General features: G+C 56.0%; 1 protein-coding gene and 1 non-coding gene across 2 annotated transcripts; both read right to left on the bottom strand.

Moving 5' to 3' along the window:
- Positions 1 to 3,628: 3,628 nt before the first annotated feature.
- Positions 3,629 to 10,622, bottom strand: ODC1 (ornithine decarboxylase 1). The gene is made up of 12 exons (XM_029938307.1): positions 10,564 to 10,622; positions 8,134 to 8,277; positions 7,910 to 8,043; positions 7,477 to 7,650; positions 7,131 to 7,303; positions 6,764 to 6,898; positions 6,570 to 6,651; positions 6,299 to 6,382; positions 5,408 to 5,570; positions 5,214 to 5,326; positions 4,746 to 4,960; positions 3,629 to 4,112 (listed from the first exon to the last, which is right to left on the bottom strand). Exons 3-12 carry the CDS (start codon positions 8,009 to 8,011, stop codon positions 3,968 to 3,970), a joined length of 1,386 nt encoding a protein of 461 aa, XP_029794167.1. The 5' UTR covers positions 8,012 to 8,043; positions 8,134 to 8,277; positions 10,564 to 10,622; the 3' UTR covers positions 3,629 to 3,967.
- On the bottom strand, positions 9,191 to 9,324 carry LOC115290975. The gene has a single exon (XR_003908342.1). It is a non-coding gene; the product is annotated as a small nucleolar RNA SNORA42/SNORA80 family (small nucleolar RNA).

Below are 10,622 nucleotides of genomic sequence, written 5' to 3'. Positions count from 1 at the left end.
GTCACCTCAGTGGGTGGCCGGGGGTGTTACCGGACTCCGGACAGGCTGGGGCAGCAAGGTCAAGCTGCAGGGCCCCACCAGCTGTTCACGGGGCCTGCCGTGGTGTGAGGCAGGAGGGGCTGGGGATGGGCAGGGGGATGGGCAGGGGGATGGGCTTCACCATGGGCTGGCTGTGGACCAGGCTGCCGAGAGCCCCTTCCTCAAAGCCCCAGCCTCAAAGTCCAGGCCAGCCCTGGACCTCCTTCTGCGCCGGAGCATGCTTCTGTTCCCATGGCCCTCCGTCTGCCAGCGTTCTTCAGAGACCTTGGTCAAGCGTTTGTTGAATGACTGAATGACAGCTCCATCTCAGCACTCAGCTGGGCGGAGGAGCCTCAAACACGAGGCACTGCTGCCCCCTGGTGGCTGCGGCCGGGAGGGCTGTCTCAGGCTTGGGTGTGCGGGTCCCCAAGGCCTCCAGCCCCATTTCAGAGCCGCTTGGGCCTGCTCTATATAGCTTTCTGTCCTCGTTCCACTGGACAGATAAGGGGACAGAGACTCAGAGGAGCACCTTTCTGCGTGGGCCACACAGGGTACAGAGGCTAAGGCTGGGCTCCTGATACCCAGGACTCGGGAGGCCTTTAGATTGTGTGGCCCCGTTAAATTTGAACTTCAGATAAACAACAAATATATGTTTATGGTTTTATTTGTTGAGTTGGGCAATGCTCCTCATCCAGCCGGCAAGCAGAGTGTGCACAGTCCCCGGGGCAGGTCAGAAGCCTTGGGGGCCCGGGCCCCTCCCAGGCCACCTCTGGTCATGACCTTCCCCATTCTCGAATTAGCGGGGAGGACCGCAAACACCTCCTCCCGGAAACAGCAGAGAGGGTTTCTCAGGTGTTTTCACTCCGTGCACCAAATTCTGAGCTTCGTTAATGGACTCGAAAGCCTGCCTCCCTTCCAGGGGGAGAGGCCACGGTGGGGCCGCGTCTACGCAGCTCCAGGTGCCCACCTGAGCAGGGTGAGCAGGGCCCCAGAGTCACAGGTGCTGCCGCCACAGACGGGGAAGGGGCTGAGAGAGCCGGAGCCAGGAGCCGCGTCCCCACCTTTGCTGGGAAAGAGGCGGCTCATTCCCGCCATCGCTCTTTTTTCTTCAGTAAGTGACCAGGAGCCAGGCTGGCCGGGGAAGCAGAGACCTATTTACCCTTAGATCCTCTGGACTCGCTGACTTCCCTTGCACGAGTCACTTGGTTGCTCTGGGCTTCATGTTCCACCATGTATTTGTAGGTTAGGGAAAGCGCCAAGTGGACATGGGAGTCACGTGACCTGCCTCTGTCCACAGCCGAGACTTGAGCCATTCATTTCGGAGCCTCTTCCCTCACCAGGGAGACTTGTGGTTTCTTTAAAGTCAGTCACACAGACATGTGCACACGTGCCTGTGCAGTCAGTCTCCGCCCCGATTCTGCCACCAGCGGTTCCTCGGCTCCTCCATCCGCCCATGTGGGTGCACACGTCAGGCCGGGTGGGTGTTTGGCTCGGGTTGGCTTTTCCACAGCGGCAGGCTGCCCCCCGCCCTGCTCGCTCTTGCTCGGAGCTGGGCCCTCGCAGCTCCCCGTCTGCGTCCTTCCTTCCGGCAGCCTCGGTCCCGGTCCGCTGACCTTCGGGGCCCTCTCAGACCCGTGGGTTTGTGTCCAACACGTGCTGCTACAATGCACTGTGAAAAGCCCGTAAGAGGGTCTCCGTCAGAAGATTCCTAGAACTGCCGGGCGAGGTAGCGGGCTGATTTTTCACGGGGCCAGGTTGCCTCCACAGAGATTGTCCCCATGACTCCCTTTCCGTCTAGTGTGTCGGTGCACGTGCTTAGCCAGACCTAGGACACCCTTGCTTCTGCCCACCTGGGCATCTCTTGCGCTTGGGAATCTCATGCCCATAGGCTGTTTCTGTGAACCCGGATTCATGTCCTGCCTACATCCTATTGTCCTTTATTTTCCGGAGCGCTTCCAGTACGAAGACAGAGGTTTGACCTCAGATGTCCTGTCATTTGGCGGTCTGACCCATTACAACCCCACCTAGCGCGTCCCGTGGTGTATGGAGGGAGCTGGGGAGACTCTTGCCTCGTCCAGGCGGTGGCCCAGTGTCCGCATGCCACCCACCTGTCTCGAGTCTGCCGTGGGCCCGGCCAGCTGGGTTTCTAAGACGCGCCCTGAGTGAGCGGATTGCAGGGCCTGCCAGGCTGGGATGGGTCCCTCCCCACAGAGGGCCTGTCTGCTGTCCAGCACCTTCAGGACGGAAAATCCACCTGCCGCCTCGGTGGAGGCCCAGAGCCACCATCATCACGCCGCAAGTCTAGAAACGTCCAGTTTCTGTGAACGACCGGCCAGCGCCAGCTTTACTCCCCGTGCGGCCTGCTGGGGCGCGAGAGGGTCTGGGAGTTGTTCACATACACCCGGCGCCCAGAGCTCCATCCTCTGCCTGCACTCACCTGCCTCCTCCTGGCGGTCATGACCGGAGAAGGCCGCTGGGCCCAGGCCAGGCCGCGACGCCCTCCAGCCCCGAGGCTCTGAGGCCTCCACCGATTCCCCTGTTCTGAGCGGCCTGGGGAGCCAGGAGACAAAGTGCTGATATTAAGAGGTGTCTCCCTGCCCTCGCCCCGGACCGCAGCCCCTGAGGACCCCCATCTGACAACTGAAACACATCCTCCGGGCTAGGGAGGGCAGAGCCAGTGACGAGCCAGCCCAAGTCCGGCTGTGCAGCCAAGGAAGAGGTAACTTGGCAATGACAGTGACAGTGTCCGTGTGGAACTGGGATCTTGGGGGAAGGCGGCTTTTTCGGAAAGTCACCCCCTCAAATCCTTCAGCAAATGTGTTCACACAGCAGAAGCTGGAGGGTTCGGCTTCAGACTCCGGAGAGGAGCCACAACCTTCCCACCCGGACCGTCTCTGGTCTTCCCGTGCACCTCTAGCCGCATGCGCAGTGCGGCCCAGTGGTTCACCAGAACCAGGCCTGCCTTCCTCTCGGGCTGCCGCAGGGACCCGCCTTTCCCATCTTGGGGGTTACATGTCCTTTTTGGGCAGGAGGGGCACGCGGTGAGGAAGAGAACATGAAAACCAGTGGACAAGATCAAAGGCGGCAGAACTCTACACCACAGGAAAATCGCTGTTGCATTTATTAAAGTAACCCGACTGCCCAATGTGGTACCACAGTCCTAACTTAGAGCTACGGCTTGTCCCCGGAGAGAAGACACCGGGGGGAGGGAAAGGCCGGTCCCGAACGCAGCGGTGCGCAGGGGGCTCCACGGGCCCTCCTTCCCTTGGCACAAGCCCTGACACGCAGTCAGCCGGCCAAGGGCCCCGGGCCCTCCTTCCACCAGCCACGACCCGGGTCGGCAGCCAAGGGCACAGCTTCTCCCGCCTATGCGCGTGGGCTGGACCCGCCGTTCTGTACGCAAACCCACAGCCTGCTTTACACAAAACTCGCTCACTTGAAGTAAAGAGGAAGGCATTTTGATGGACTTTCAAAATACTGAAAACCACCAGTTCCAGGGTCTTCTGGGATGACTTTCTTGGCAGCAGGACAAAACGTCCGTTCCCACGGACAAAACCCACCCAGGGCGAGCCATTTGCAATGGACACACTGAAAAATCCCCCAAAGCCCGATTATTTCAAGATACTTTATTTGGGTAACAGGTCACAGCTCTAAGCCTTCGGCCCGTCCCGCCGCCGCCCAAGCTACAAACGCTTGCTCAGCGGCCGAGGGGCGCGCTTTAGTAGCACGTTTGAAAAGTGAATAAAAATCCATATAAAACAAATATTCAAATAGTTTCCATAGGAACACAGATAAGTGACCCCCTCTCCTAGTCTTCCATATCGCTGTGTCCGTGCCAACCCTACTTAGAGACATTTCCAACCTAGCGGTAATTAAATTAAATGGTCCCCCCAAACCCCTTAATTCAGGCTATAAACTCGAGGCCGGCAGCGGCCAGGGGTGGGGGCGCCTACACGTTGACACTGGCCGAGGCGCAGGCGGCCGGGGGGCGCTTCATGCCGCTCTCCTGGGCGCACGACACGGGCAGCGTGCTCACGTCCTGCTCCTCCACCCCGGGCGGGAAGTCGTGGTTCTGGATCTGCTGCATCAGTTGCCTGAGACAGAAGCGACAGTCAGAGACCCTGAGCCACCCGGGTCTGCGTGAGCCTGTTTGCGTCCTCGGTCACTGTGTGGTCAGGAAGCAACTCAGTGTGCTCCGAAGGCGAGCGGTTCCTGAGAACCGCTCTTTCGAGAAGAGGGAACCAATGGGCCACACACGTCTGTTCAGTCTAGTTAAACGGAAATACCCTCAGTGCTCTTTTTGGAAAATTATACCTTTGTAAAAAGGTGACAGAAAATATAAATCAGTATTAAGATTTCCCTTCCATTTGTGTCTTCCAAATTTTCTCAAGCATATATCCTTAAATGGGCAGAAAATGGTGTTTTAAAACGTTGTTAGTGTTTAAATCTACACAGAACAGGGGCACCTGGGGGGTTCAGCTGGTTAAGCGTCTGACTTCGGCTCAGGTCATGATCTCATGGTGTGTTCGAGCCCCACATCGGGCTCTGTGCTGAATGCTTGCTTAGAGCCTGGAGCCTGCTCAGATTCTGAGAGTCCTTCCTTCTCTCTCTCCCTCCCCACTCACGCTCTGTCTCACTCTCTCAAAACAAAATTAAAAAAAAAAAAACCCAAGACATCTGTTCTCACGAGAACCACACGCATGTCCACACGGACTCTGGTCACTTACCATGTTGGCCCCGACATCACGTAGTGGATGGTCGGCCTCTGAAACCCGTTGAAAGTGGAGGCAGCAGCTACAGTGTAAGCACCCATGTTTTCAAAGAGCATCCAATCGCCCACGTGCATCTCGGGCAAGTCACAGCGCTCAACGATGCGATCAAGGCCGTCACATGTCGGTCCCCAGATGCTGGTTGAATAATACTTCTCATCTGGTTTGGGTCTCTGCATTAAAGAGAGGAAACTATACCTAGTCAACGCTTGTTAGGACCAAACATCTTAACTGTTGTAGAGACCATATTCAAAAGGTACAGGGGCGCCTGGGGGCCTCAGTCAATAAACGTCTCCGACTGGATTTCGGCTCAGGTCATGATTGCGCAGGTTCAGGGGCTCAAGCCCCATGCTGGGAATTCTCTCCCCCCTCCCCGCCCCTCCCACACGCTCTCTCTCAAAATGAATAAACTTAAAGAAAAGGCACCTTCTGCAGCAGGGGCTTCACGTGCGCGTGATCGTAAAGGATGCAGTTAAATGACCCGTAGACCCCGTCATTCACGTAGTACATGAAGGTCCGTTCACTCGGCTCCTCCTCATCTGGAAAGGCAGACTGGCCTCAATCACCACGTCTGTACCCGCGTACGGTCCCGCATGCACGGACTCACCCTTTCTACGCACCATCAGAGCCTGTCTGCTCCTTTACGACGAGCTTTTTGGCGATGATGTTCACCGCGAGCGTGAACGCCGACGCCACGTAGTATCTGCCGGGCTCAGCTATGACCCGCACGCCCGAGTCCACCGGGAAGTACTTGTCCAGCGCGGGGTTGATGACGCTGGTGATCTAGGGGAGCGACACACGGTCGTCATCAAGGGGGCTCACCTGGAAGGGCAGACTCCAGCGCTCTGTGATGCGACATCAACATGAGAGCGGCCATCGGCAGGGGGGCTGGGGAGCCGGCAGCGGCAGCCTGTGTCCCTGTGGTTTCATCTAGATTCCCCTCTGGACCCTCCCGTATCCTTTATGTTATGGATTACAATTCTATCAAGTGATCCTATAAATGTATTATTGCCTAGAAATGCCAAGGTGCCGAAATACCTTCATCTACCAAACACATGCCAATAGGATGACACTACTCTGGCTAGCTCATAAAACTTTTACAAGCTGGACCTATTTCACAAACTCAACCACCTTGTAGCTGTCCAATTAATACGTCCACTTTAACTTCTTAAGTGACTAAACAATTAAAATGAAGAAAAACCCAGAATCTAGAAAAAGCACATCTGAGGTACTGATGTCCTGACGTCAGCATGCTCACTCTCCCTAGCCAGCATTTTGTAACACAATCAACTCTTTTCCAAGATCTGGGGGAAACGCACTCATTTTAGCTAACAAAGCGAAGGATATTAAATACAATTTTAAACAGCACACATCTTACTGAAAATGTAATAACAAAACATCATTTTTATGTTTGTGCAATTTCTTTTGATTAATTAAAAAACACTTAAGGTTTTAAAACAGTCCGGAGTGGGACTTGCCAAGCCAGCTGTGAATACTGGTTATCAATTTACCTCCTCAAATCTGAGCTTCGCATCCTCAGACCCAGGAAAGCCGCCCCCAATGTCGAGTAGGTACATGCTGAAACCGACCTCCACCTAGAGCAAGAAAAGTCAGTTCATCGAGTAGTCAGAGGGATACGCAGTCTGGGAGCTTGTAGGCGGCAGACAGGTTTAAGGTCTAGAACATGGAGGACTTCTGCAGAAGGTTAAGTCTAGAATGAAGTCTCTAGTCACTGTTAGCCCTGCCCCCTCCTCCCCCCACCCCCGGGTCTGATATACTCACTCCCATGTCAAAGACACAGCGGGCATCGGAGATGGCCTGCACGAAGGTCTCAGGGTCGGTACAGCCACTTCCCACGTGGAAGCTGGGGCAAAGAAAGGACAACATAGACTTCTTGCTATTTCTGCAATGAACAGTTTATGGAGACCTAGGAATGGTGCGCTGGTCACGGTGCTAGGCCACCACCCTGAGCTCACCTGACACCGACGACATCAATATTTAGCTCTCTTGCCCGTTCCAAGAGCAGCCTGCTGGTTTTGAGCGTGGCACCAAATTTAACGCTGAGGCGACAGACTGCTTTGGAGTCATCGGTCGCAATCCGCAAAACCAACCTAGAAGCAAGAAGATCATATCAAATTTCCAAGGACAGAGAAGACCGCTTCCGGTCACGGTTAAACCAGCAAGAATTGCGGCTGATGGCCTATGGTTTGAGCCTCATCTGGTTTCACTCAAGAAGTTTCCAGATTTTCTACTTTGCCTCTGACCCAGCACACATATATATTACTGAAAGTACAGAAATCTCAAAACTGGAAATCGGAGTTGACAATATGCAGAGTAACTCACTTTGCCTTTGGATGAGCTCTGGCAACTTTCATCAACTCAACTTCACTGTCAAAAGTCATCATCTGGACTCCATTATTGGCAGCGTACTTAATCTGAGACACTTGTTTACAAGGATTTGCATAGATGATCCTCTCCGGAGGCACCCCGAGACTCTGCACCAACTGGATTTCGGTCTGAGAAAGACAAGGTCACGCATTAAACAGACGCGGCTCATCAAGGAAAGAAACAGAACCCCCCCCCATCTACGGCCCCAGAAAGACACGACCCTGCTCGATCTGGATCTGGCCCGCTGGGAGCGCCAGCGCCACGCCCCAGCGCTGCTCCGCGGCCCTCTGCTCTCGCTCACCTTGCTGGCGCAGTCAAACCCCGTCCCGACGGCAGCCAGGGCCTTCACGACGGCTCTGCTGTCGTTGCACTTCACCGCGTAAAAGGGGGTGACGCGGGGCAGGGCTTTTAGCCATCTCAGGTGTTTCTTCAGAACGTCCCCCAGGTCCGCGACATAGAAGGCGTCCTTGTCGTCCTGCAGAAAGGCGTGGTTGCAGGAACTGCACCCCTGCACAGCCCCCCTTGTTTCCCGTCATTCTCAATGCACCCTCATCTTTCTACTGCTGCCCCTGACGGGCACAGCCCTGTCACCGCCTGGTGACCCGCAGCTAGAATCCTCAACTCCCTGATAAGACAGGCAGGCTCCGCGACATTTCCTTAAGCCCCCAGCACTCTGCCCGGCGTCCACCCGGCGTCCTCTCAGCTGCGTGCCAGCAAGGACTCGGTGTACGTACGGAAGAGGAGACTTCATTGATTTTTTGGTCCAGAATGTCCTTGGCTGTAAAGCCTTCATCGAGGAAATGGCAGTCAAACTCTGCATTGCTGAGGTTGTTCATGGTTTCTTGCTGTCCCTCTGGTACGCGACACACTGCAAACGGGGTGGAGAGAAATTCACTCAGAAGCCACTGCAATATTCAGGAATTCCTAACAACCACCTGCGGCAACAGCGAATACTTACATGGGAAACTAAGTGATGGGATTGAAAGAAATTGTTGCCAGCTTTTCACGAAGGCAACTCTCCGGGATTCCAAGTCCCCCTGAGGCGGCGCGCGCCCTGGGTGCTGCAGCGGAAAGGCTGACGAACACAGGGCTGGCCGACCACCTAGGAACACAGACAGAGGTCAGACGGGACTGCGCACGCAGGAAGCCCCCTCCGCGCTGGGTCGGGGGTCGCATTCCTCCAGATGGAAGTCCCTCCCGGGACTCCCGAACCGCCACACCATCCGGGGACAGCACAGATTCAACTCTAGACTTTTTCAAGCCACGCACTCCAAGTCCACACGCAGCACTGCACATCTCAGAATAAGCATCTCAAGTATTCAGCCTAAAAAACCTGCAGAAAGTCGGTTTCAGAATCTTCACTTAGTTTACGGATATGGAAAAACTGTTCTACTAGTCGGTTTACCTGACTTCAGAGACGCTTTAGGCTTCTAGAAGCTTAAAGTGGCGAGACACTAAACATTCCAAGGCACCATAGAAACATCTTGACATCTCCTACTTTCACTAAGTCTTGCACAGAACAATTTTTTAGTGACGAAAAGGCATCGTAGAACGGGTCTTAGGGCTCAACTTACTGGGTGCTCTTAAGTTTCCTAAAACCTTTATGAACAAACTTTTATGCTAGTTTATTTTCGGGCTGGGCACATGTTTAAAAAGTGCGATCGCCGTATCAAGAAGATGTTCCAGAATTGCTGCATCAGACCTGCGATCGGCAGTCTGGAGTCTGTGTTGCCTCCTGCCCAGGGGGCACAACCCTGGCAGTCTCTTCTGTCCTCACGAGCACCCAAATACTTGCTTAGCTACCGACAACAATCACAGGGATGTAATTTTTGGCTAACTGCACACGAATAACAAATACCAAGAAGCGGTCGTGAATTACGAATAAGCAGAAACAAAGCTCGTCACAATGTGAGCCGCCCTCCTTGGCCTTCACGAAACGGGACACTGGTAAAGGAGTGACCACAGAAGTACTGACTGTCCCTTCTTGAGGTCTGCCAGGCGGGAGACTTTGCTTTCAGTGTGCGACCCACTTCAGTGCCTGCCACCTACGGTGCGGAGGCCAGGCCATGGTTCGGGGCCACCTTCGCTGTGGCATGGGACACTATGAGAGGCCCAGGGGGACGGGCCTGCCATAAATCCAAACCCATGCGTGGCAGCACTTGCTGGAAGGCCTGAGCTAAGGGAATGTGACTTCTGGGCACTGTCAAGCTTCAGCGTAAACCTAAAGCAGCCCCAGGGGACGGCGAGGGACTGAGGGGACAGCAAGCCCATTCTGGCCCGTAAGACACCCCGCACTGGTTCGCTGGGTGACAGACCCAGCCCCGAAGGCTGGGGAGTTTTGTGACTTTACAACACGGCGCTACTGGGTGCCTTCGAGAGGCTCGTTTTCATAACTCACAATATGGAGACACCTCTGTGCCGCCAGGTTACTCAGAGTGCCGACCCAACAGACACAAGCTAGCACTTCCTGCCTCGAAATTCTTTCCTGCCAACTGGGATGTACCGCAAGAGCTTAATTTAAACGAACAGAAAACGCTCCACAAGTCTACAAATTACGCCCGATTTCGGGCTGAAGGACACTCGGCCCGTCCTTTGTCCTCCGGGCACTCCCTCGGCTCGCTCCCCAGCCATTTGGTACTCTCGGGCCACCGAGCTCAGCTTTCCGTGGAAGACCTTCGGGCTGCCTCCTACACGAGCGTCTGTTCGCCCGCACCGCAATCCTGCATAGTCTGGGCTCTTCTTCGATCACCGCGTCAAAGCCTCCCTGAACGGACAATCCCAGGGCGCAGCGAACTGAGAATTCACGACCCCCGTGACTGCATGGCTCTCTGAGCCCGGGCGACCCCGGCCGGCTTCTCGGTCGGGTCACTTCCTCTGCCCGCGAAAACGAAGAGGTACCGAATCCCAGGACAACGAGGCAAGACGGTGTGCCTCGTCCTGACAGAAGTGAGGGAGCGATGGGAGCCCGAGCCCTGCACCTGCTGCCGGGCTTGCCACATGCGTCTTAAAAAAGAATAGCGGTCGAAGACACCACGGGCCTTCCTACCAGCTTCCGGCTCAAAACACTGACGTGGTTCGGAAGAGGTGAAACCCGGTCCCTTCCAGCCCGGGCCGCCCTCCCTGAGCCGGGGCCATCGCGGGCAGGACGGGCCGCGCCGCTGCGAGGGGGGCCGCACAGGGCCCGGGGATCCGCGCCCCGCTTCACGGGGGAAACTAGGCCCCCAGAGGGCAGCCATCACCAGGGTCGGGGCCCGGCAGCCGGCTCTGCGACCACGTGTCCCCTCACAGCCCCAGGCGCGGGGCCCGTCCCCCGCCTCCGGCCCGGCGCGCAGGGACACGTGGCCGTCCCCCCTCCTGCCTCCCAACCGCCCGGACGCGCCCCTCTCACCTTAGAGCGCACCGGCCATCCCCATGGAGATGCCACCGCCGAGCGCGCAGGACCGCCGG

This window comes from Suricata suricatta, chromosome 4, assembly GCF_006229205.1.
Source record: "Suricata suricatta isolate VVHF042 chromosome 4, meerkat_22Aug2017_6uvM2_HiC, whole genome shotgun sequence".
NCBI classification, from domain to species: Eukaryota; Metazoa; Chordata; class Mammalia; order Carnivora; family Herpestidae; genus Suricata; species Suricata suricatta.
This window is presented reverse-complemented; position numbering and strand designations above follow the sequence as displayed.